Source organism: Staurois parvus, unplaced genomic scaffold, assembly GCF_062004578.1.
Source record: "Staurois parvus isolate SC_StPar_1 unplaced genomic scaffold, SC_StPar_1.0 ptg001688l, whole genome shotgun sequence".
Classification (NCBI taxonomy): domain Eukaryota; kingdom Metazoa; phylum Chordata; class Amphibia; order Anura; family Ranidae; genus Staurois; species Staurois parvus.
The window spans coordinates 47,194-75,032 of NW_028319484.1; the positions used below are offsets into that span (position 1 = coordinate 47,194).

The window sequence follows — 27,839 nt, forward strand, 5'->3', positions numbered from 1 at the left end:
AAAATGCTTGGAAACACAACTCAGTTGGTGAATCATGAAAATGCATTACATGTTCATTCAAAGCTCCATAAAAAAAGATAAAGATGAGAATCATGAGGGAAGCTGTTCAATTATTGATGCTTATCTTAAAAAAATTGTCAAAAGATAAAATATTCAAATCCCTTCTAGTTGTGTATTGATGGAGATAAGCACTAAACTCAGTTCATCCAATCATTACATTCCAGTTTGCTCAGATTTTAGTTTGTTTCTTTTAAGGTAACATTTTATCTTCTCCCTTCTTCTCTAGGTTGTGGGATGACATTGGGGATGTGAAACTAACTTGTGACACCTGAAACTTCTTTAATATCTCTTTTCTTCCAGAATTTAATCTATGCAGAAATTTGTGAATCCTCCGGTGATAGATTAGACCGGCATTAACTGTAAACGTTTTGTCACATTTAGAGCATTAATTTGGTTTCTCTCCAGTGTGACTCCTCTGGTGTCTGATAAGATGTGACTTCCGTGTAAAAGCTTTATCGCATTCAGAACACTGATATGACTTCTCTCCAGTGTGAATCCTCTGGTGTGTGATAAGATCTGACTTTCCTGTAAAAGCTTTATCACATTCAGAACACTGATATGGCTTCTCTCCAGTGTGAATCCTCTGGTGTCTGATAAGATGTGACTTCCATGTAAAAGCTTTATCACATTCAGAACACTGATATGACTTCTCTCCAGTGTGAATCCTCTGGTGTGCGATAAGATATGACTTCCGTGTAAAAGCTTTATCACATTCAGAACACAGATATGACTTCTCTCCAGTGTGAATCCTCTGGTGTGTGATAAGATGTGACTTCTCTGTAAAGGCTTTATCACATTCAGAACACTGATATGACTTCTCTCCGGTGTGAATCATCTGGTGTCTGATAAGATTTGACTTCAGAGTAAAAGCTTTATCACATTCAGAACACTGATATAGCTTCTCTCCAGTGTGAATCCTCTGGTGTGTGATAAGATGTGACTTCTGTGTAAAAGCTTTATCACATTCAGAACACTGATATGGCTTCTCTCCAGTGTGAATCCTCTGGTGTGTGAGAAGACGTGACTTCACTGTAAAAGCTTTATCACATTCAGAACACTGATATGGCTTCTCTCCGGTGTGAACTCTTTGGTGTATTATAAGGTCTCTCTCGCTTGTAAAAGTTTTGCCACATTCAGAACAATGATATGACTTCCCTCCATTGTGAACCTTCTGGTGTGTGATATATTTTCTCTCCATTGTAAAATCTCCAAACAAGAAGTAGTTTGAAATGACTCCTCTTATGTATATGTGGTTTGGACTTTATTGTAAAGCCATTGTCATTTCCAGAACACTGAAATTCCTTTTCTCCTGTTGTCCTCTGAGGCTGGATCAATGTGGAAGAGGATCCAAACCATGACTTTTAGAACACAGATATGACTTGTATCTCGTGTGAATCCTCCAGTGAGCTGCAATAAAGACTTTCAGTCAATTAAGACACCCATATGTCTTGTTTTCCATGTGACTCAGCTATATTCATGAAGATCAACATGACCGAAAACTTGGTTCATCAATCTACCTGTAGAGAAAGAAAAAAGAATTCTATATAAAGGGCTACATAAAGTTGATTTCTATTTTTAATGTTCATTACTAAATATATCTTATGAATAGAAAGAATATGTACAGCATTATCTACAGTATTTTTTTCATCAAATAGATTGTATTAATAAAGTTTGTAAGTGCGCACAGTATTCCCAACATTCAGCCCAGACAATGGAGTCATACATTCTCACGTATAGGCAGTTGTGGCACTGTTACAGATCATACAGAACAATAACTTGCTTTGTCTATGGTGTCACTTTTACCTTTTATAAACAAATGAACAGAGAAAAGAAGAAACAACCTAGAACAATTCAGCTGTACACGGCAAGTAACCCCCCCCAGTACATACATAGATAGCTGACACCGATCAATGAGGCCTGTGTCTACAGGATCATACCCCAAGTATGGGTCTCCAATGTAGTCACCATTCAGTAGGTTACAACTGGTTCGTTCTCCTTCTATGGGGCTAAAAAAGCTAAAGCTTTAAAAACCTATGATGTTAATGTGGAGATCACCTGCTCAATCCACTGTTGTCTGCTGGGAGTTTGAGATGATAGCCAAGATCGGGATATTTTTTGTGGTCAAGCAGCCTCACTATTGCTACATGACTTGTAATAGGAGGAGGTGTAAATAATTCCTCCTCTATTGAGACCAAGAGGCACACCCGAGGAATATTGAACACCAACATTACAATACTGGTCATATCGTTCCACTTTTTGAATAATTTTGGACATCTCCAAAACATGTGTATCAAATCCCCGACATCACCACATTTGGGGTCATAAGGGGAAATCCCTCCTGTCCTAGCTGAACAATTGGGCTGGAGTCCTGAAAGCTCTATGCAAAAGAAATGACTGAGTTTCTGTGAAGAGGACAGAGAGATGAGAGGTATGGAGGTCACAATCACCTCCCACCACTCTCTATTATTTTCTCTGTTTCCCATTTCTTTCTATAAGTCTTCAGTAAGAGTCAAAAGACGGGAATAAATAGATGAGAGATCATGCCTTTCCCACTGGTGCCATCTGAAGCCCATTAACAAGTGTGAGAGTGATGTGAAATCTGTATCTGATGGAAGTAGCAACCGATGGATGGGATCTAATGTGTCTACTAAGTCCCACCTGGTAAGATGTTGAAGTTGGGCAGCTATAATATAAAGTCTAACATTTGGTATTGCTAGGCCTCCTTGGTCCTCACCATACTGTAGAGTAGTGAGTTTGATTCTAGCTGACGGCTTCTTCTAAATGAGTTCCCCAAACTGGGAGTCTATACTGGAGAACCACTTACGAGGTGTCCACATGGGAGAATTGTGGAGTATATAGAGGAATTGTGGGGTCCATATCTTCTCTTGTTCATAGATTTTATTGGAAAGAGATAATAGTTTTACAAGGAGCTGATAACAATGTGATTGCAGGACTCACCAACAGTAAGTCAGAAGGGGTACAACCCTTAGAGGTAACGTACAGGTTGTAATTTGTACACTACAAATAATATCTTCATACATTAAAGTGGAGTTCCAGTGAAAATAAAAAAAAATAAAAGTCAGCAGCTACAAAAACTGTAGCTGCTGACTTTTAAAAGACGAGCACTTACCTGTCCCTCGATCTCGTAGTGTCCTCCCCGCAGCCCGTTTCACCGGCCGCCCTGTGTTTCCAGTGCCGGCATCTTCAGTGTGGGCACCCAGCTGTGACAGCTTGCGGCTTCACATCCGGGTGCCCACTGAGCATGTGCGAGTATCTCTGTGCTTTGTGAATGGTCCTGTAGTCTTCTAGGACCTTTCATGTGTCCCAGAAGACTACAGGGAGGGAGGGAGGGTGGGGGGGGGGGGGGACAACTTCCACTTCTGATCACCTAGGTGATTGCAGTAGAAGTGGGAGCGGGTACCTGTCAATTTCGGTTACCCCCCCAAAAGGTGCCAGTGGGGTCCTTAATCACTTGCCCACCAGGCACTTATACCCCCTTCCTTACCAGGCCAATTTTCAACTTTCAACGTTGCCACACTTTAAATGACAATTGCGCAGTCATGCAACATTGTACTCATTTTTATAATTTTTTTTACACAAATAGAGCTTTCTTTTGGTGGTCTTTACCCCCCGCTGGGTGTTTTATTTTTTATGCTATAAACAAAAAAAGAGCAAAAAATTAAAAAAAAAAAAGTTTCTTTGTTTCTATTATAACATATTGCAAACAGGTAATTTTTCTCCTTCACTGATGTGCACGGATATGTGGCACTGATGAGGCGGCACTGATAGGTGCCAGTGGGGTCCTTAACCACTTGCCTATCAGGCACTTATATCCCCTTCCTTACTAGGCCAATTTTCAGCATTGTCGCACTTTAAATGACAATTGCGCGGTCATGCAACATTGTACTCAATTGAAATTTTTATCTTTTTTTCTTTACACAAATATAGCTTTATTTTGGTGGTATTTACTCCCTGCAGGTAATTTTTCTCCTTCACTGATGTGCGTTGATGAGGCTGCACTGATAGGCAGCAAGGATAGGCAGCACTGATGGGCACTGATAGGCAGCACTAATGAGGCGGCACTGATGATGGGTACTGATAGTTGTCACTGATTGGCAGCACTGCTGGGCAAAGGTGGGTGGCACTGCTGTGCACTTGTGGGCGGAACTGGTGGGTGGTGCCGCTGGGCACCAATCCTCAGGGCACTGATCATAAGTGCCCTGATGATCCATCCTCTGACAACTGCTGGCAGTACCTTCCTCATGCTCTGACAGTGTGAGGAAAGTGCAGTCGAGAACCGGCAACTGCAATTCCCGATGACCAGCGTGTCATAGGACACAGCGATCATGGAGATCGCCAGGTTCATGCCCCCGGGGTCATGCAGGAGAGCGCATTCTGGGAGGATATCATATGAGATTTCTACATGGCAAATAATTTCCTAGCAGGTGTAGTAGAGTCATAGAAATCCAACAGACCCAACAGTCATGACATGCATGCTGCTGATTCTGTGTCATTGAATCACTCATTGAAAGGGGCATGTTCAAAATAATAGCAGTGTGGAGTTCTATTAGTGAGGTCATTCATTCTTTGAGAAACAGGTGGCAATTATTGCCCTTATTTAAGGAAGGAAGGCAGCAAATGTTGGACATGCTGGTTACAGTGCATTTCTCTCTGAAATTCTGAGGAAAATGGGTTGTTCCAGACATTGTTCAGAAGAACAGCGTACCTTGATTAAAAAGTTGATTGGAGAAGGGAAAACATATAAAGCAGTGCAGAAAATGATTGGCCGTTCAGCTAAAATAATCGCAAATGCTTTAAAGTGGCAACCAAAACCTGAAAGATGTGGAAGAAAGCGAAAAACTACCATTGGAATGGATGGAAGAATAGCCAAAATGGCGCGGACTCAGCCAACAATCAGCTCCAGGAAGATGAAAGAAGGTGTGACGTTCCCTGTGAGGACTGTTACAATTAGAAGACGCCTATGTGAAGCCAAGCTATCTGCAAGAAGTCCCCGCAAAGTCCCACTGTTGGGAAAAAGACGTGTGCTGAAGAGGTTACAATCTGCCAAAGAGCACATTGACCGGCCTAAAGAGAAATGGCGCAACATTTTGTGAACTGATGAAAGTAAGATTGTTCTTTTTGGGTCTAGTGGGCGGAGACAGTTTGTCAGACGACCCCCAAACACTGAATTCAAGCCACAGTACACTGTGAAGACCGTGAAGCATGGTGGTGCAAGCATCATGATATGGGGATGTATCTTATACTACAGTGTTGGGCCTATTTATCGCATACCAGGGATCATGGATCAGTTTGAATCCATCAGAATACTTGAAGAGGTCATGCTGTCTTATGCTGAAGAGGAAATGCCTGATCACAGGGGCCAGAAGTTGGGGGACTCCATGCAACACAGATGTACAGCAGTTCTCAGAAACAGTGCGACTACAACCAAATATTCATGAGGTCATTCAAAGGAAAGCAAAATCTTCAAACATTTTTCAGTCTATATATTTTTTTAGAGGAACAACACAAATTTGATGTATTTTTCTTCATGTTGTGATTTGGAATAGAATGTGTCGTGTTCCCAATGCATTTGTGTGGATGGAAATAAAAGCTATTAGAAGGATTTTCAGCTTTAGTCACTTTTTCCAACACACTGCTATTATTTTGAACACAACTGTATATGGTATGAAGTGTAAGGTGGTGGAGCTGGTAGCTGTGTATATAAAGGTGGAAATCAAACCTCTGACATGGGGGTCACATTTACATATGTTATGTGACAGTAGGCAGGTGAAATCACCTGCTTGCGATAGGAGTCCCAGAGTGGCTGGTCCAGCTCCATAGTGTTGGTGCCCAAACCGGATGGGAGCTGGCGATTTTGTAACGACTTCCGACAGTTAAATAAAGTTACAAAGTTTGACACCTACCCCATGCTGAGGATAGATGAATTAATCGACCGTCTGGGAGCAGCCCGGTACATGACGACGCTCGATTTGACCAAAGGATATTGGCAGATACCCCTAGCTGAGTCAGCAAAGGAGAAGACTGCATTTTGAACCCCAGAAGGTTATTCCAGTATAGAAGAATGCCGTTCGGGTTACAGAATGCACCGGCTACCTTTCAGCGCAAAATGGATCAAATTCTTCGCCCCCATCAGAAGTATGCTGCAGCTTACCTGGACAATGTGATTGTCCATAGCGCAGATTGGGCCTTACATTTGCCAAAAGTTCAGGCTGTACTAGACTCAATACGGAAAGCTGGGTTTACGGCCAACCCAAAGAAGTGTACGATTGGACAGGAAGAGGCCAGGTACACCATTGGGAGAGGAGTAATAAAACCCAAGATCAACAAAGTTGCAGCGATAGAGTTGGCCACGCCCAAACAACAAGAAGCAGGTACGGGCTTTTCTAGGTATTGCTGGCTACTATTGGCAATTCATTTCCCATTTTGCTTCTCTGGCAGTGCCCCAACCAACTTGACAAAAAGGAAGGAGTCGGTCGTGGTTAAGTGGTCCCCGGAGGCTGAAGCAGCATTTCAGTCTTTAAAAAGGGCCTTATGTAGCCAGCCAGTTCTATACTCACCAGACTTCTCAAAAGACTTTGTGGTCCAGACGGATGCATCCGATGTTGGCTTAGGAGCAGTGTTGTCCCAGGTTTGGAAGGGGGAGGAGCACCCGGTAATCTACCTGAGCAGAAAGCTTAAGTCTCTTAAGGAAAATTACACCACAATTGAGAAGAAGTGCTTATCAGTAAAGTGGGCTCTAGATTCCCTGCGGAACTATCTGCTAGGCAGACATTTTGACCTAGTCACGGATCACGCTCCCTTGAAATGGATGGCTCAAAATAAAGAGACCAATAGAAGGGTAAATAGGTGGTTCCTGGCCCTACAAGAATTTACCTTCACGGTAAAGCATTGACCTGGAGTTCAGATGGGAAATGTGGATGCTTTAGCCCGGGTTCATGCCTGCCTGGCTACTGGTGTTACAACCCCAAGGTTGAAACAAGAGGGGGGGTATGTGACAGTAGGCAGGTGAAATCACCTGGTTGTGTCCTGGATGGACGATACATTTGTCCAAGGTTTAGACTATATGGGGATTTGTTCCACTAGGGGGGAAGTGCTGAGTCCTTCAGCACTGAGGTAATGAGCCCAGCTGAAGATAGTGCGCTCATTAAGGCCTTTATAAAACTCCCCAGCCTGCTTAGGGAGTTGCTCCAACCTGGAACCAGATCTGTGCCTGAACTGACTGGGGACAACATCCTATCTGTGTGCAGTGAGACAAAAGCCTGTGTGGCTAAGCCTCCAACTAACAGGGGCTAGGTATAGCATCAGGCAATACCTGGTGGGTAGCTAGGGAAGCTATGTTGTACAGTAAGTATCCAAGTTGGCCAGGATTTGATGTTTCTTATTTTTTTTTACGTTTTTCTGTAAATATTGTAAATAAACTGCACCTTTTTGTTTTTTCACCTCCACTGTTGTGCTGTGCCTGTGTTTTGTGTTGTGCACCCATCCAGGGGGTCACACACACCCACTGCCGAGCGAACACCGTTACAGTGTTCAAACCTTGTCATGTCTGGTAGGGAGGGGGTTGGTGTGTAAGTGAGAGGAACAAAAGTGATTGATCTGAAGATATCTAAAAAGTTCAGGTCTAGATATTTTGTGGGAGTCACATAGGGTTTGGAAGGGTATAAAGGAGTCTGGTGTTGTGAAATTGTAAGTTTGAACTAGACTAGCTCTAGGACAAGCATGAAAAGAAGATGGAGGCATCCATGCCGGATAAAAGCCTGGAATGAGGAGGTATGCCATGAGTGGGTTATGGGGTGACTGTAAGGTGTATCAGAACTTTAGACTGTCCCAGATAGATGGGTAGTGTGACGGAGCGTAGGCAGGACAGAACACACAGAGTAGATGGCAAATGCACAAAGCTTTATTGAGACAAACAGACGGCAGTCACCGAATAGGGGAGTTCGCAGGGAGGGTGAATACGCCAGTCCAGGATGACACGGAAGGACCAACACACTTAAAGTCCAGCACCGAGAGCCAAGGAAGAGTCTCTGTAGCAAGTAAAGTCTTCCCCAGCTGTAGGAGAAGGGCGGTCCTAGGCAGCCTTGGGTCTCTGCCAAGCCTGGCCACAAAAGGTCCCGGCCAAAGCTCTCGGGCTCCTTCCGTCAGCTACCCAGCGATGAATACCTCGGGAGCTCTGCATCAGCTTCTTAAAACTGGTTGGACCCCCCTAGTCACCTAGGCAACCGGGGGGGAGCTAGGGTGGCTCAAGCTTGCCTTAGGAATTCCTTTCATATTTGCAGGAGGGGGGAGGGGTATGGATGAGAGATGGCAGAGAGAGAGCAGGGACAGAGAAGGGGCTGGGGAGGGCAGCTGTGACAGGTAGTGTTGAGTAATTAAGTTTTGGAGTGAGCGATGGTCTCTGGAGTGTAGCCATAGTAAATTGGAATCTGATAAGTGTCATGGAAATTTTGTATTGTTGGTCGAACTTTAAATGTGTCATGTATTCGTGTTATTCATATGTCTCTCGTGTGGCTTAATTAAAGCTCTGAAGGCTGCAATTGGGCCATGCGCATGTACAATGTATGTATTACAGTACTCGGCTTGGTAATGGATGAGATGGCAGATCTGCGCTTATAGACCGGCGTGTATACCACCACGGCATTCCATGCGAATGCTGCTGTCAGTAGACCGTGGGCCTGTATCCACATATCAGCAGCATGGTACCACGTGGGCTTCATAACGCAATGCGCAAGCGGTGTGAACTCCACGTGTAGGCTTATGCATATCTTACAACCCATTACTAATCTGAACTGTATCTCGGATGGATGTGTTTTAATAAAGATCGTATCGGGCCCATCCAGGTACAGACTGATATTTTTAGGGAGTCCTTGTGCAGAGAATTTTACATACCAATAGAAGATAGTAGGACAGGAAATATGACCTCAGATGGCTCATAGGGGGGAAGGGGAGGAAGTCTGCTGACCTCAGAAGGTTCATGGGGGAGGACCAGTGATAGATAATAGCAAAGGCTATGCTCCAATTGGAATGTACATCCTCTGTATAGGTACTCCCCATTGTATTGTTCGGTGGGAGGGATTGACTTTATTCATGTGGGGGGCATGTGTGTATTCTTAATAAAACAGAGAGCTGAGCCTAAAATCAGCCCTTATGTGAGTTGCAACCAGCCTTAGAGTGTCGTGTGATCATTCCAGGGTAACGGAGCTCCATCACCCACAAATTCAACAGAACCAAAGTATTTGGATGGGCAGGAATCGTGTAGTTTGGCTGCAGTCGTGGTAAGCGAGATTCGCACAGCTTTATGGGGGATTTCTGCACATCCAACTGCGAGTACTCACGGTAAGGAGAAATTCGTTAAAGCGAATTTCCAAGACAGTTTGGCGAGCCTGGTGGATACTAACGCGTATTCTTGCGTAGCTAACCTAGAACGAGGGGGGAATGGCCATCATGAACTAGCAAAAAGTATGCCGGCACATTTCAGGTCTCTCTGCCATTAAGAGGATCGCTTTTTGCGTGTTCGTGTGGCTGATTTCGCTCTCTGTTAGCTAACAAGAAATACCGCTTAACAAGGACCTCGTTTTTTGTCCTAAACTCTTGATTTGTGGGTGAAAGACAAGGGTTTGTCTCTGCGGAACGCAGCAGAGGGGGGGGTTTTGGTTGGCTGGATTTGGTCAAGTTTAAAAAATCTTCCAACCAAAAATTAAACGGGTATATGTTTTAGTGGGTAAAAGTTGTTGCATAGTGTTAGGTAAGTATTTGCGGGTTGTAGGTACTGTGGTGATTGCTTTACCCCCCTCCACGTGAGGTAATTATTACAGTGCTGAAAGGCTTAGGTTAATTGTTAACTGTTGTAAGATCTGTGTTATGTGGTCTGTACAATGTTTTGTGGTACCACTGCTCCCAGCAAGCATGCAGCAGGGGGTCCTTTCTGTTACATGTGCATGTTAGTGTGATATGTTGGTGTTTTATGTCCGTTCTGTGATTGTGCCCAAATTGTGTTGTATGTGTACTTCATATTGTTGTGTAATTGTCCAGTGTATGTTCTGTCTAAAAGTCTGTTTTATGTAAGAGGCAATTTTGAGGCTAGAGTCTGCCGTGTGCTCCTCTGTGGGGGGTCATTCTAGTATCTGCCATGTGCTCCTCTGTGGGGGGTCATTTTCTTGACTAAACCACATGGACTCCTTTTGTTTGGTGGCCATTTTGTTGGCTACCAAATGTGCAGTAATCTCTATGCAATGTGCATGAAGTTTCCTATATGCATTTGACCCATATTGTGTTTTTAATCCAAATTTTTTACAGTTTCATTTGTTTGCTTTTAGCTTTAAATTTGCGTATTGCCAGACAATTTAAAGTGTATTAAGCGAGTTTTCCCTTCACGTGTTCCACATTTAATGAGCGCGGTGAAGTCTGGGTTTTTGCACATAGATTTCTTGTATAGTGATTATGTTTTTCTTGTGTTTTTCCTGTTAAAAGTAGTTCCTTATTGTAAAGCGGGTTTGTTTTAAGCTGCTGTGTCGCGTGTTTCACGTCCAGCAGACTTTTTGTGTAAACGGTTCTAGGTGGTTGCAGTAAAGATTGCGTGTATAATGTGGATCGTTTAGCGGTGCTGATAGGAGTGATTTTTGCGTCAGCAACAAGGTTACTTTTGGCGCAGTTTTTCGGTTTACCTCTGTGTAATTGTTTTACTGTGAAACGTCCCGTGTTTTTCATAAGGATCCACTTTGTCCTTTTTAACAGTTTTTCAGGTTGAAAAAGGGTTTTTCTGTGTGTATTAGGAAAGTTTTTTTCTTTACACAAATTTCCTAAAGGTCAGTTAGTAGGTTTCTGCCCAACCAGTGACCCCTAAGTAACATCCAAGAACCCCTCTTTTTGTTTTGACTTGTGTTAGCTACTGTGTGCAGGGAGAGAAAAGCCACTTTCATCATTGTGCGGTGTGGCCTGCCAAACACAGTGGGTGATGAGAACCACATAAATTACGCTGTGCGAGTGGGCGGTCCAGGTAAGTGTAACGCTTAGCCTGGTTACCACAAACACTTCGGGTGGTCAGGATCACACAAATTGCGCTGTGGGAGTGGGAGGTGTGCTCTCAGTCTGACCGCCACTTGATGCGCTTCGGGTGATCGATAAGTATCACATAAATTACGCTGTGCTGGGAAAGTGGTGGAATCAGGCCTCTCGGTAGGATCCCACCGAGTGCTCCAGGGGGTAAACAGGTACCCGGACGCGGGATATATACCAGTGACTAGTCACGATGGGCAGTAGTCAGTCCATGAAGAGAGAGGGGGAACCAGCCCTCTTCAGGGTAAGGACAGCTGCACAACTGATGAAGGTGAGTTTGGGGGGGAAGTCTACAGAACCCCTCAAAAGGTGGAATAAATGGTCGAAGGGTACCAGATGGGAAATTCCCCGGGAAGGTACATTTGACGCATGGAGGTGGGAAAAATTCATCTCTGAATTTGGACCACGGATGCAGGCGTCAGAACTAGAGATCGCACAGCTATGGCTTCACAGGTCAATCCAATTAGGGAGGCAGGGCATACATAAACTGGTGTCTGTCCGGAAGAACCAGGTGATGTATACCTGGCCTCCAGAGGGAATAAAACAGGAGGATCCAGTGTCAGAGGTGGAGGAAGCTCTTTCAGGGCTGACTCTACTAAGGCAGGCAGGATCAGGGTCTGCTGGGGTTCCCCAACAACCAACAGTGGCTGAGATAAGTATAACTGCACCTGTCTCTTCTGTTAGTGACGTCACTCTTGATGTACCTTCTGTCTCTATGCCTCAGCCTCTACCTCTACCTCTCCTTTCTTCCTGCTTCACCCCAGCTCCTTCTGTTTCCAACTATGAAGCCTACTCAACAACCGATTTGCAGACTATCTGTGAATCAAGGGGAATAGACACCCGGTTAAAAAACAGGGCGGATTGCATCAAAGCGCTACGAACCACTGATCAGACCCCTGCCCCCCAGCTATACCCTGATCTGAGGGACCTCAAACCTGAAGGTGCAGTAAGCGAGGTGGTTAATCTAAGCCCACCGATGATGCTGGGTCAGCCCTTGCACTCTTCCCGGACCGAGGCCTATCCAGTCAGGGTGCAGCAATTTGAAGGTCCTCCCAATGCACGGGGGGAACGGACTTTAGGGGAACGGGTAGTTTGGCATGTCCCCTTCACCCCGGCAGAGATCCGCACTATTCTGGCTGAGCTCCCGGACTATCGAGTCAATCCGAGAGGATTTGCTCGAATGTTTGGACAAAACCAGTTCAGCTATGGTATGAGCGGGTCAGATTGTGCACAGATCCTACGGGCAAAGGTGGGCATGGAAGTGGCCAGTACAGTGATTGCAGGGTGCTCTATAACCACGCATGAGGAGATGACTTCAGGGGGCAAAGAGTTCTGTACACAGCTAAAGGCAAAGCTTCCAGAAATGTATGGTGCTACCTCTACTACGGACATGATGAAGCTCACCCAGGGTCCTAATGAGGAAAGCGCCTGCTTCTGGCGCCGTCTCAAGCAGACGGCACTGGATGCGGATCTGGAAGTTGGACCTGATGCTCCAACTGAAGGGGTAAAGGTGACCGCGACGCACATTCTGTTGCGGGCCAAATTTTTGGAAGGCATCAATATTAAAATTCGGGAAAGGCTGGTTCTGGCCCGACCCGAATATAATGAGATGTCTATCCCTGCTATCCTTTCCACTCTTGCGGCAATAGAGAGGGAAATGGATAGAAGAAAACAAGACAAGGCCAAAGTTCTTATGTCCCAGACCCCACACGAAAAACCAAGGGATCTGGGTCACAGGAAGGATAGGCCCCCACCCAGGTGCTTCCAGTGCCACCAAACGGGGCACATGAGGAGGAGCTGTCCCCAATTACCTAAAGGTCGGTGGCAGTTCATTCCTGATGAGTCCTCCGCCCCTATGACCACCATGGTAAGTAACTCCTATGAATTCTCATAGGAAGTTGACAAATCGGTGTCGGCCCAGATCCATCTTTTTCTAGAGGAATTAAAATATCCCCTCCCTTGCCTCACCGACACCAGTGCAGCAAGAACGGTCCTGCGAAAACAGGACATCCAAGGCAAGGTACCCCTCTCAGGGGAAAACCCTCCTAACCCCTACTAACCTCACTATCAAACGATGCACTATTCTTAACCCAGCTTCTCTTCTTCCTGTGTCGGAAGATGAGAAGGGGGGGGAGGACAGCAATGACAGTGCTGAATTTTGCAACACGACTAACAATACTAACACCTCTTCTGCTAACATGTCTTCTTTGTCCACTACTAATCTCTCTTCCAAAGGACACGACTGCATCTCTTTGGTGGAACTGGAGTCAGCGGCGACACACCCCATATCACCCCGAGAGTAGCGGTAAGGTTGAACGTCTTCCGATACCCAAAAACCTTGGCCTGAATGTCTCCCCATTGCCCCCTATTCCATCCGGAATGCCCCTCGGCAACCACATGGGCTGTCACCCTACGAGGTGTTGTTTGGGGGACCTCCCAAAACAGGGTTGTACTTTCCTCAACAGTTGTTGTCTTTGCATTCACAGCTTACAGGTTATGTGCAATCTCTGCAACGGGAGCTACAGAAGATACACCATCGGGTTCGCGAATCGCTCCCCGATCCAAATACAATAACAGGTGTTCTTTCTATTGAGCCAGGTGATTGGGTCGTCCTAAAGAAACATCAAAGAACCGGACTCGAGCCACGGTTCACCGGACCATACCAAGTCCAGCTGACGACACCTACCTCACTCAAGCTCGAGGGACGAGACAACTGGGTGCACGCAAGCCACTGCAAGAAGCTTCTCAGCTACACCAGAGAATGAGGGGTGTCATTTTCCTTTTTCTTTTTGTTTGTATGTCATACATGTGTGTGAACGGAGGAAAAGACGGCAGATACCCCAACCTTTTATTTAAAATGCACCTGCGTTTAGCCAGAACCGCCAACAAAACCAACTGTTGGGTATGCTCTAAGCCCCCACCCAGTCATCACATGTCCGCAATGGCCGCTGTTCATGCCCTATATGACATCCGCGTCGGCATGAAAAAGCAAGGGACCCCTGGTCAGCCCCCACGTAGACATTTGTCGGTAGAACTTAATGACACATTTTTAGCAGGTAACATCAGTTTCAGCACCAATATTAGCTCTAGCTCCTGTAGGGCCCTCACCAGTCCATTATGGGTAACTGGGCAGCTAGGCAGCCCTCAGGTGTGCTTTAACATCAGCTTTGGCACAGGTAACAAGTTTGTTGGGACTACCACCTGCGAGGGAGGTATAACTGTCAATCTGACTAACCAGACTTCCTTTCTGAGTAACCACACTGACCGACCAGACCACGTGTGTTGGAAGGACGGATGTGATGTGCAGACTGAGGGAGCAATCCCCCAGTCTGTGCAACTGTTGCTCAGTACCAGAGGCCGAACGAGGAACTCCTCCTGTTCTGCTCTGACAGGTCCATACTATTTTCTGTGTGGTTCGGCAGCCTATAGAACATTTCCCCAGAACGCGAAAGGTTCGTGTGCCCTCATAAAGCTAGTCCCCGCATCCTATGTAGTGATGGACCATGAAGAGTTGATGGTCCACAAGAAGGTAAGGATGGCAGGGAGAGTTCGCAGGGAGCTGTTCTCTGAGGGCGACCAGGCATGGGCTTGGTTCCCCTCATGGACAGGATGGGGAATAGAACTTATGAAGCGCCTGAACAATTTTTCTGTCATCGTGGATAGTATGTTTAACGAGACCGTAGAGGCTGTCAGAGAAATTGCCCAAGAACAACGGCAGATGGGAATTTTAGTGCTTCAGGAGAAGATGGCCCTTGATTATCTTTTAGCCGCCAAAGGGGGGTTCTGTGAGTTCATCGGAGAGGATTGTTGTACTTGGATAGAAGACACCGATGACAAGGTCCAGGCCCATATGGACAAAGTTAGTGAACTACAGGGAAAAGCTAGAGCTATAGCTAGTGAGGGTTGGAATCCGTTCAAGGGTTTGGGAGGATTGGGAGATTTCCTGTTCTCCATCGGATCTTGGTTGAAGGAAGTGGGAGTGTATATCCTGATGCTTCTCTTTTTCATCTGCCTTTTATATGCCGCGGTGAGATGTTCCTGTTGCCTCATCGACCGTGTAAACCAAGCTCGGGCAGACGACCACATCTCCATGCCCGCTCCTGGGATCCCACTCCAACCACTGATCGGAGGAAGACCTCACCAACCATCCACCTTCTCTACAGATTACGTCCTGGCTTCCCTCTAATTTATCTCTCTGAAGACCACATTCTCCAAGACCTTCAAGCAAGCTTCAAGCCTCATCATGGTTTGTGTCTGCGATTTGGAAAACTGTCTGGGTCGAGACCAGCCTTGTGTGGCCCCGTCTGCAGGGGCAATTTGAGAATCTGTTGCTGGATCTCCCCAGACCACCGTGGGATCACAAGCTTTATTCATACCACAAGTCTGTTTGTGGTTTTTGCAAGAGCCTTCCTGTAGTGAAGGTTCCAACGCTCTTGAGGATCATCGCTTCAATCAAGCCTGTTTGCGTCGAGTCTGCGTCGGGTCTTGTTGTTTCAGGTACCCCGTGGAGCTTTATTCTCAGGGACAACTACAGGAACTCTTTGAAGTTTGAGACTACACCCATCAAGCTGAAGAAGATCAAGAAGGGACACGAGGAGAATATGATAAAACAGGAGGGAATGTCATGGAAATTTTGTATTGTTGGTCGAACTTTAAATGTGTCATGTATTCGTGTTATTCATATGTCTCTCGTGTGGCTTAATTAAAGCTCTGAAGGCTGCAATTGGGCCATGCGCATGTACAATGTATGTATTACAGTACTCGGCTTGGTAATGGATGAGATGGCAGATCTGCGCTTATAGACCGGCGTGTATACCACCACGGCATTCCATGCGAATGCTGCTGTCAGTAGACCGTGGGCCTGTATCCACATATCAGCAGCATGGTACCACGTGGGCTTCATAACGCAATGCGCAAGCGGTGTGAACTCCACGTGTAGGCTTATGCATATCTTACAACCCATTACTAATCTGAACTGTATCTCGGATGGATGTGTTTTAATAAAGATCGTATCGGGCCCATCCAGGTACAGACTGATATTTTTAGGGAGTCCTTGTGCAGAGAATTTTACATACCAATAGAAGATAGTAGGACAGGAAATATGACCTCAGATGGCTCATAGGGGGGAAGGGGAGGAAGTCTGCTGACCTCAGAAGGTTCATGGGGGAGGACCAGTGATAGATAATAGCAAAGGCTATGCTCCAATTGGAATGTACATCCTCTGTATAGGTACTCCCCATTGTATTGTTCGGTGGGAGGGATTGACTTTATTCATGTGGGGGGCATGTGTGTATTCTTAATAAAACAGAGAGCTGAGCCTAAAATCAGCCCTTATGTGAGTTGCAACCAGCCTTAGAGTGTCGTGTGATCATTCCAGGGTAACGGAGCTCCATCACCCACAAATTCAACAGAACCAAAGTATTTGGATGGGCAGGAATCGTGTAGTTTGGCTGCAGTCGTGGTAAGCGAGATTCGCACAGCTTTATGGGGGATTTCTGCACATCCAACTGCGAGTACTCACGGTAAGGAGAAATTCGTTAAAGCGAATTTCCAAGACATAAGGAGTCACAATCTACTGACTCTATAGCGACCCATGGGGGGGGGGTCATTTTTACTGCATGATATTTAAGGAGTTGAGCAAGATGTGCAGCTTGGAAATATTTTGCAAAGTTCAGAAGCCCCAGATCATTCTAAGGTTCGGTGAGGTACGGATGGACCTGGGTAGATGCAGTTTAATGGTGCCCCATACATAAGTGGTGCCACGGCACTAATATGCAGAGGAAACAAAAAGGTATAGATATGGGTAGGACCCAATAAAGGTATAATATTTTGGACAGAATTGTCATTTTTTACAATCATGATACAACCCATCCATGAGAGGGGTAGTTTGGACCAGGATGTCATAAGATTGGTAAGGTGTGTTAACATAGGAGGGTAGTTAGCAGAATATAGAATATTGAGGTCTGCCATCAGCTTGGGTCCTAAATCAGGAATATATTGACTGGACCAAGAGAAGGGTGGAGGACGTTGTAGTTGTGACACAGTTAAGGAGGGTAGAGAGATATTAAGAGCTGTAGACTTTTTGGGATTCACAACCAGGTCCGAAATCGCTGCAAATTGGTCCAGGCATTGGAGAAGGTTGGGTGCTGAGATCAAAGGAGAAGACATGAAGAGGAGATTGTCATCAGAGAAAAAGCATAACTTATGATGATGACCGCCAAGTTCTAATCCTTTAATATTTGTGTTAGTTCTTATCAGCTGTGCTAAAGGTTCATTCGCTAGAAAAGGAGGGGGGGGGGGCAGCCTTGCCTCATTCCCCTTTGAATGGAAAAAAAGTCTGACTTGCAACCCACATATCTCAAGTAAGCTCTTGGGAAGGTGTAAAGGGGTGATATCCATTGGAGTCAAAGGCTTTTTTTTATGTCTAAGGAAAGGAAACAGCCGGGTATGCGGCGTATGCAAGCTGCATGTTCTAGCAAAATCACTCTGTGGTCTCGGCTTGGCAGAGGGGGGTTAAAACCCATCTGATCCTTGTGTATCAAGGTGCCTATGATGGAGTTCAGCCATGCAGATAGGATTTTTCTAGGATTTTAACATCCAAGTTAAGAAGGGAGATAGGTGTGTAAGGAAGCCATGTGGTGTGATCTGATTGGGGTTCAGGTAGCATAGAAATGACTGCTGTTAGGGAGTCTGAGCAGAAAGAATAACCTTTGAGTAAGGCATTAAATGCATTAACCAATAAAGGTGGAAGGAGGTTAGTAAATATTTGGAATATAGGGCTGTAAGCTGTCTGGGCCAGGCCGCTTATTAGACTTTAGGGACTTGATGGAGTTCGGGACCTCAAGTTCTGTAATAGGTGTTTCCAGGGAAGAACATTGAGAAGCTGAGAGTGTTGGTAGAGATAGGCTTGAGAAAAGTTCAGTGGCCTGCGATTCATCATAGGAGCCGGTCTCAGAGTATAATTCTGCTAGATGTTTGTGGAAGACCTGTAATATTTTATTAGGATGGCTGGTGTGTGAAGTTTTTGTAATCTTTAAATGGACAAGTCTGTGTGTGTGGTCTGAGGTTCACAGTCCCAGGGCTAGAAAAGTGTCAGGTTTGTTTGGGTTCATATAATGTTCATGCCTGGATTGGCGTAGAACTTTTTCATCTGATTCTGTCAAGAAAACATCTATTTCTAGCCTGGTCTTGTCCAGGACAATCTATGAGAAGGTGAGGGGTCTGATTGGAAGGCTTTGTTGGCCTGGTGAAATGAGGTTTCTAAGCGGTGATGGATTGTTTGCGGTCCTTTCTTGAGATGTGAGGCTTGGCTGATACAGGCTCCTCTAATTACAGACTTATGGGCTTCCCAAAAGGTCAGGAGAGAGATGTCATCAGTTGTGTTATGTGTCAGGTATTCTTTGATGGCTAGTTCAATGTCCAGTCTGTGGGATGGGTGGGCCATTTAGACTCCATGTAGTGCTAGTTTGTTGGGGAACTAAGGAGGAGAGGGTCAAGAGGACAGCTTTGTGACCAGTCCAGGGGTGAGGTATGATGGTTCAGGATAGGAGGGCTGGGGACATACCTCTAGTCAGAAATATATGGTCAATGTGGGAGAAAGTTTTCTGTGGATATGAGTAGTATGTATAGTGTCTTCTAGCTGGGTTAGCTTCTTGCCATGTGTCTATGAGAGAGCGTTGTTGGAGTTGTTGCTGGAAGGAGGATGTGGATGAATAAGAGGTTATGGGGGATTTGTCTAAAAAGGGATAAACTAGCTGGCTGGAATTGCCACATAGTAAAAGTGTACCTAATTTATGGGAATCTATTACTTGTAGCAAATGGGAGTTAGGATTGGGATTGGGGCATAGTATGAAGTATAGTGACCTCTGAGTCAAGGAGGTGACCCACTAGAAAATATAACGGCTCTCTGGGTCCCAGATCTCTTCTTGGGGTGTAAAGGGAGTAGAGCAGTGGAAAGCTTTGAGTACACCTGTGTGTTTAGTTGCGGCAGAAGCCATATAAACCTGTGGGTAGGAAGAGCTGAGATATTTCGGCATATGGCTGGCAGTAAAATGAGTCTCCTGCAGGCACACCACATGTGCTTTGGGATGGGCAAAGGATTTGAAGGCCTTAACTTTTTTATTCCCCGAACATTCAGGGTAAGTATATTTATTGGAGCCATGATAAAGGACAGATGCAAAGCTGATTGTAGGTGTCGCATCATGGCGCCATCATCACCCCTGGGACAGGAATAAGAGAAAGAAAGGAGAAAAGAGGGGGAAGCAAGGTTAGTAAAGAGAGAGAAATGTCTGACTAAACAGGTCAGGAGGCAAAAAAGGCCATGATGTGAAAACAGGTAGGTTGTCCATCTGTCTATGTCACTGGGATATACATAGATGGAAAAAAAAAAAACTGGGCAGACCCAACTTGGGCTACCAAGGAAAATGTGGGGGAGCAGTGAACATCTTCAGAAGCCACACAGGCCAAAAACAGGATATTAAACATCTGTTGTATAGAGCAGTCAGGCCAAGGATAGACTATTGGGAATAAGATGTCAGCCTGCAGATATAAGCAGTTGGTAAGTGTATGCATTGTTCAAAGAGGCTATGCTTGGCTGGGTATCATGGGCATTAAACAGCATTAGACCACAGCTGGATGAAAGGGTGATCCGTTTGTTATTTTGTTGTCCAGCTATTGGTAGAAGGTTTAGCTAACAGCATTGTGCTGTTAGTTGCAAAAATTGTAGAATTATACTAAATATATATTTTTTTGTTTACAAACGTTTCTATTTTTTAAGAAATAGACTTCAAATGGCATTACAGCTTCAAATAGAATATACAAGAGAAACAAGGAACAACTGCAGTATTCATTTCAAAGGTGAAATTATGTAGAATAAAGGGAAAAAGAGAAAAGAAAAAAAAGAGAAAAGAAATGAAGTACATGAGCAATATAGGTAGAGAGGGAGGCAGAGTTATAAAACGACCAACAAAGTAACTCAATCAATCAAAGCATAAATGGTCCTTATTGATCTAGTAAATGCCTGTGAGTTCTCCAAAGTTCCCATTTTCTGTCAAATAAATGCATCTTATCCAATAGAGTATAATGAATTCTCTCCATGAGCATCACCGCATCAGCTCTGCAGAACTGTGGTCAATGGTACTGTGAGGGATTTCCAATGTAGGGCAATAGCCCATAGGGTGGATATACAAATGCTATGGATTAGCCTCATAACCTCAGTCTGAACTCCCGAGATAGGGGCTCCCAGTAGGCAGGACTGCATAGACAGATGCACCGGAGCACCTGCCACTGCAGAGGCAACTTCAGAAATTTTGTGCCACACCAATGAGAGGCTTGGGCAGGCCCAAAATATATGCACTAGAGTACCAGCAAGGCCACAGCCCCGGAAACAAAGGTGGGACGTCCCTGGATACATGGCGTGTAGTCTAGATGGGGTATGATACCATCTGGTTATTACTTTGAGGACCGTCTCATGGACAGAAAGATCTAGAGCTCTTACACACATTATCCACCATGGAATCCCAATCCTCATCAGAAAAAGTGACATCACTATCAGCCTCCCATTTCTGTCTATAAAGAGGGGGTGAGGGAAAGAAAGTAACCAAAAATTGGCGATACAAATCTGAAATAAGACCCCTGCCCCTAGGAGAGTCACGGCTAATACGTATAAAAAATGAAATCGTTGATGAAGGTGTAAGACCAAAATGTGAATTAAAAATATGTCTAATCTGTCGATAATGATAATATTCATGAAGCGGGATATCAAAAAGTATGCGTAGCATCTCAAAAGTGATACAAGATCCTCCTCTCTGAAAGTCAGATGACCTAATAAAGGACCTATCATACCACCAACGGAATACCTGTGAAGATGAGAATGCTGCAATAAAATTTGGGTCACCAAAAAATGATGAACCTGGTGAGACAGAGGAGACAAGATTCAATTTAAGTTTATAACGGGACCAAAACATCAATGATTGGGCAACAATGGAATTATAGAGCAATAATGAGGGGGGGGGGGGATTTTGGACCATGATACACCTGGTAAATAGAACGGATGTATAGACTGAGATTCAAATCTGATCCATGGGACCTGGGAAGTAATAGTCACCCATTGTGATAGCTGTGCGAAACGGGCTGACAGCTAGTAAAGCCAGAAATTGGGGAGACCTAGGCCTCCCGCCCATTGTGACCGGTAGAGGACCGATGAAGTAAAACGGGGGCGTTTGTTACGCCAAATAAAATTATTAATAATCCGTTGAAAGCGATCTAAGAACGTTTTTGAGACAGGGATTGGGAGTGATCTAAATAAAGTAATTTAGGGAAGACATTCATTGTTACTGCCGTGACTCTGCCAAGAATGAGATAGGGGATCCATGCCAGATCTTCAATAGAGGTGAGAGGCGTGACACACATGGTGGGCAATTAGCAGCAAATAATTTTGAGTATCTGGGGGTGAGGTTTATACCTAGGTATGAAATCTGATCTGTGGCCCAACGAAATGGAAAAGAATTGCGGAGAGATGCACCCAGGGAATCAGGAACATTAATAGCCAGAACTACTGATTTAGTAAAATTTACAGTAAGACCTGATACTGTTACAAAGTCATTCAATAATGAGCAGAAGTCAGGCAATGACACCAACAGTTTAGTAAGGAAAAGCATAACATCATCTGCATACATACAAATTGTGAAATGTGAACCAATAATGGGGAACCAGAAATGTCTGAGTGTGATTATTGCAATTGCCAAGGGTTCCAAAACAAGCGCCAATAATAAGGGTGAAAGAGGACAACCCTGACGGGTACCTCCGCCTAGTGTACAAAATACAGAATTGCAGCCTGGAAGTCTTATTCTTGTTTTGGGGGGAGTCATACAAAGCATGTACACCAGACAGAAATCCATCACTAATGCCCATCTTCTGCAGTAATGAAAACAAGTACGGCCAGAGCAGGAGTGGACTGACAACTCATGGGGCCCCCGGGCAATATAGGATCATGGGGCCTGTGTCCTTGCCCACACTCAAAGCACACCCAAAAAAGCCTATAAAAAGGTACTAGGGGCATTTCATGGGGCCCCCTACTGACCCTGGGCCCTTGGGCATTGCCCGAGTGCTGGAATGGTCAGTCCGCCCCTGGGCCAGAGTACACTATCAATAACAAAACTTCCTTAGAATGCAAATTGGCGTCCTGAATAACATTTAAAGTGAGACAAATATTGTCCGTGATAAGTCTGCCTGGGATAAATCCCGATTGGTCCGGTGAGACCAAAGAGGAGATAATAGGGGCCAACCTATCTGCCAGAATGTGGCTAAATATTTTCAGATCATTGTTCATCACTGAGATTGGTCTATAGTTTTGAGGTAAATGATGGTCTTTCAGGGGTTTAGGTAATAGAGACAGGTTAGCCAAGAGTATCTCCTCAGGAAACCTACCGCCCTGCAAAACATCATTGAATAATGACATCAAAGAGGGAGCCAATGTAGGAGCAAAATGTTTATAATAACTGGCCGTGAACCCATCAGGGCCGGTGCTGTGGAAGTTCTGAGTGCACCAATCACACAGGATATTTCCTTCAAAGTGCATGGGGCATTGGGAGAGGATATCTGAGAGGGTGAGAGAACAGGGAGGGGTATAGAATCAAGCCATGAGCCGTTTGAGGAAGCAGAAGTTGGTTGTAGGGGAGCTAACAGGGTGGAATAAAAATTTAAAAAAATACCCAGGACTTCACGAGGAAGAGAGGAGATACTGCCGGATTTAGTACGTAACTTGTAGATATGTGGGGGTCATATTGAATGGTTTAATTTCTGTGCCAACATAGTAGACACTGAATTACTATGTAATAAAAAGGAGGCCTTTGACCAGCGTAGAGCTTTTTCAGTTTTCTGGGAAAGTAAAGTATTCAGTTCTAGACACTTTTGCGATATCATCGTTTTGTTACGGAGAGATGGATTGCCATCATGAGCCCTATAATGTGATTCTAATTCTCAGGTAAGTTTCTGAATTTGTTTCCACCGCTCTCTATTTCTAGAAGAAGCCATAGAAATAAGGTGACCTCGCAGGACCGCCTTATGGGCTACCCACAAGATGGCCGGGGAGATATCAGGAGTTGTGTTTGACTGAAAGTATTCTTGAATGGAAGTAACTACTTCATGGCGGGTGTTAGTATCCGTAAGCATAGAGTCGTTAAGTCTCCAGGAGTAGGGAGTAGGGGCTAGACCTATAAAAGTGATAGACAGCGCGATAATATTATGATCTGACCAGGGGCTTAAATGAATGCAAGCTTTCCTAGAGTTAGCCAGCAGAATGGGGGAGCAATAGATATAATCTAGTCTAGCATAAGAGTCATGTGGGTGGGAGTAAAATGAATAATCTCTAGCTCCTACATTATGTGCCCTCCAGGAGTCTACCAGTTGAAGTGTGTCTAATTTTTTGGTAATGGATTTTGGGAAGGCCTGGGAGGATGGTGAGGATGAGCTTTGGTCTAAAAGGGGGTTAACTACCAAATAAAATCACCTCCCACCAATAAACGAGGGGATAGAAACCTATCAAGAATTTTGAATTCGAGAAAAGAAGGATGCTTGTGCCGAATTTGGTGCATAGACATTAGCGATCGTGAGTTTAAACCCGAGGGGGTGCCTTTAATAATGATAAATATGCTCTCAGGGTCACGTGCCTGAGGGTTTTTTTACTACAAACACATGGGAATAACATCCCGTGCCCTGCTCGTCCCGGGGAACTCTGGTAAGTACCTGCTGACCTACTAGGTCCCCAATTAGGACACGCAGGGCCTGCACCCTTTCCCGATCCTTGGGAAGGTAGGTTACCAGATACCTGGCGGGGGGACTGAAGTTGAACTCCAACCTGTACCCCTTCTTGATCAAGTCCAGGATGTACAGTTTAGAGAAGATTGAAGCCTACTGAGGGAGAAAGGTCCCCAGTCATCTTTCCATTGGGACATTCAAGTCATTGAGATGAGACTTGGTGGGCCTTGAGGAGGATTGAATAAGATTCCTCCTCTTCCCCTATTCCTGTGCCCTGTCCAATGTTTCTTAGGCTGAACCTCCTTAGCCTGCTGGACATGTGTTTTTTGACAAAAAACCCTACTAGAGTAAAACCTTTTCTTACTCTCTGGGAATGTCCTCTTCTTATGGGCTGTACATTATAGAGCCTCCTCGAGACCTGGACCAAAAAGATTATTGCCAATAAAGGGTAAGGCACAAAGGTGCAGTTTGAATGCGGAGTTCCCTGCCCAGGTTTTTAACCAAAATGCCCTTTTAGCTGAATTCACTAGGCCAGAGGTTCAAGCCGCTAGCTTAACTGATTTGGCCGAGGCATCCACAAGGAAACCAACTGCTTTAAACAGCAAAGGAAATTATTTCAGGATTTGCTACCTGAAGGTTCCTGCCGAGAGATGCGACTAACTGGGTAAGCCAGCATTCCAGATTTCTGGTGACACAGGTAGCTGATAAAGGTGGCCTAAAGCTGATGGAAGTGGAATCCCAGGCCCTGCGGAGTAAGACTTCATCCCTCTTATCCATAGGGTCTTTCAGAGCCCCCATATCTTTAAATGTTAAGTCTGTCCTTTTAGAGACTTTAGATAAGGGGGTGTCTAATTTCTGAACCTTGTTCCATTGCTGGGGCCCGTTATCCTAAAAAGGAAACCTCCTTTTAAGGTTACTTGAGAAAAAGGGTTTCCTCTCAGGGCTTTCCCATTCCTGCCTAATGGTATCAACCAGGGAACTATGGACTGGAAAGACACTAGTCTTTCTAGCATACAAACCTTGATACATGAGGTCATGCTTAGATAGGCAAACATCCTCCTCCTCGATCTCTAAGGTTTCGTAGATAGCTTTAAGGAGGTCGTCCACATCTTCCAGGGGCAATTTGTTCCTGGAACCTCTGGAGGAGCAAACTTCACCATCCTCCTCTTACGAGCCTGAATCTACCCGTGAGGAAGCAAGAGACCTAGGATCCTCCTCCGGGTCCTCCCTCCCTCTTAATGCATCTGCTAGCTCCGAAACCGCCGATTGGGTCCAAGGATCCAGTGGCAACTGCATTTTTCAACAGGGATCTAAAGGATTGAAATGTAGACAACACGTCATCCTTAATGGAGGTGAGCACTTTATGGCAGGCTGTAAATGACTTATCCTTAATTAGGCTAGCCACACAATTGCAGCATAAGGGTTTTTCCCAAGCTGAACCCAATTTAGCTGCACAAACTGCACACTTCTTCTTGGGGGTCTGACTCTGCACCTTGTCCTGGACTTTAACCTACAATAAGCAAGAAAAAACACAATACAGAAAATAATCAGCCCAGGGCCCCTCATACAAAACCACTATGCTGGGGGAGCAAGAAAAGGAAGTGTGCCCACCAGGGTCAGCAAGAGGGATCAGAGTCCCCAAGCTTACCTTAGAGGAGCCAGTGCCTGAAGGACCAGAGTCTGCCTGAGAAGTGCCAGCACCTTCCATCCATCCCTCTTGGTGTAGAGCCACAGGCTCTACTGGATCTGTACACCAGACTGGCTGCCTAACCAGATGCTAGTGTCGCTATGGAGACTGGGACCCATCGATGATGTCACTGCAGCCAGAACTTCCAGTTCCTGGACAGCACCCAGAAGTTGCGGCTAAGCGCACGCCCGCTTGGCAGTCACGGCCTCACTGTGCATCGGATGCTGGAGCCCCCCCGCCCCGCACGGGAAGGATAACGACAGGCATCAAAGGTCCTGGACCCCCCAGGACATCCCCGATGGTCATCATCCACTGAGGCATGGAAGGACATCAGGAGCGCAGCCCCACTTTTCCTGAAGGGATCATGTCAGGCAGGAGGAAGTAAGACAGACCAGGAGCCACCAGCAACCTCTAGGGCCAAGGACTTCGACAATCAGTTCCTAGATGACTGCACCCATCCTTGCAGAGGAAACACTAAAAACTCAGGAGGGAGGTCTGGGGGTCCACCTTTTATAGTACTGTGCTTACGTGTTTCCTGTCCCAGAGGGAGGAGCTCTGTCTCAGGAAGGCTGTCCTGGAGGATGTTTGGAGAAATGAACATTAGAATGTCTGAGAGACAAAAGCCAGAAATAGATCAGTGGCTGCATGCACACCTCATTGTTAGGCTGCAGGTAGAGAGGCAGAGATGAGGCAGGATTTATCATGAGATACAAATTAAAGTGTATTATTATCAAAACAGCCAAGAATATTTCACAGAGTCTGAAAAGTATGTAAGTCATCGAGTTATTCCCCAATTTAAGAAGAAGAGCATAACTGCAGGTAGTAAATGTAAGAGAGGAGTTGCAGATGATACGATGGTGGGTAGTATGTACAGGAGAGGAGTACGGAGGTATGACAGTGATCGGTATGTACAGGAGAGGAGTATGGAGGTATGACAGTGATTGGTATGTACAGGAGAGGAGTACGGAGGTATGACAGTGATTGGTATGTACAGGAGAGGAGTGTGGGGGGTATGACAGTGATGGGTATGTACAGGAGAGGAGTACGGAGGTATGACAGTGATGGGTATGTACAGGAGAGGAGTACGGAGGTATGACAGTGATGGGTATGTACAGGAGAGGAGTACGGAGGTATGACAGTGATGGGTATGTACAGGAGAGGAGTACGGAGGTATGACAGTGATGGGTATGTACAGGAGAGGAGTACGGAGGTATGACAGTGATGGGTATGTACAGGAGAGGAGTGTGGGGGGTATGACAGTGATCGGTATGTACAGGAGAGGAGTACGGAGGTATGACAGTGATGGGTATGTACAGGAGAGGAGTACGGAGGTATGACAGTGATCGGTATGTACAGGAGAAGAGTACGGAGGTATGACAGTGATCGGCATGTACAGGAGAGGAGTACGGAGGTATGACAGTGATGGGTATGTACAGGAGAGGAGTACGGATGTATGACCGTTCCCAGGGAGGAGTATCTCAGGAAGGGTCTATACTCCACCATAACTCTGGTTCTCGGAGTGTCAGGTCCCAGCGGGTTCTCCTGGTGTCTCTCCTGTTATTCTGTCTCGGACACATCAGAGGAACATGGTGGGAGATCGGCCTGAATGTCCTTCCTAGGAGGGAATACCGGAGCCATTCTGAGGCCCATTTAATGGCCGGCAATGAGGAGGAAACCAACACTGAGAAGTAGATGCTGAGATATATACAGCACAGGGCAGCACAGTGGCTGAGTGGTTAGCACTTCCACCTGGCAGTACTCGGGTTGTTGGTTCAAATCCCAACCATGGCACCACCTGCCTGGAGTTTGCATGTTCTCCCTGTGGCTGTGTGGGTTTTCTCCAAGTACTATAGTTTCCTCCCACACTACAAAGACATGCTGGGAGGTGAATTGTCTCTTGTCTAAGTTGTCCCTAGTATGTATATGTATGAATGTGAGTTAGGGCCCTTAGATTGTACGCTCCTCGGGGGCGGGGACTGATGGGAATGTACAATATAGATGTAAACTGACGGCGCTATATAAGTACCTGGAATAAATAATAATAATACGCCCAGATCATCGATGACGAGGAGGAAGGTTCGGTCACAGATGATTGGTCCGTCTATAGCAGGGACAGGAGCCGGGACCAGGAATAGGAGATCCACCTGACTTACCCGTGTGCTCTGACATGGAGAAGATCCCATGCTGGCCATATGGTGGCCGTGTGTTCAGGATGGAGACCGACAATCACAGGACCGTCTGGAAGCCAATCTAAAATGGC

General features: G+C 45.5%; 1 protein-coding gene across 1 annotated transcript; it reads right to left on the minus strand.

Moving 5' to 3' along the window:
• Positions 1-48: 48 nt before the first annotated feature.
• LOC149434748 (uncharacterized) lies at positions 49-27,839 on the minus strand. Its single transcript, XM_089663442.1, has 2 exons — positions 27,733-27,839; positions 49-1,577 (listed from the first exon to the last, which is right to left on the minus strand). The coding sequence occupies exon 2, from the start codon at positions 1,256-1,258 to the stop codon at positions 446-448; it is 813 nt and encodes a 270-aa protein (XP_089519568.1). The 5' UTR covers positions 1,259-1,577; positions 27,733-27,839; the 3' UTR covers positions 49-445.

Coding starts and splice junctions, on each gene's coding strand:
- LOC149434748 (XM_089663442.1), bottom strand. CDS start 1,258: ATGGAGAGAAAATATATCACACACCAGAAGGTTCACAATGGAGGGAAG.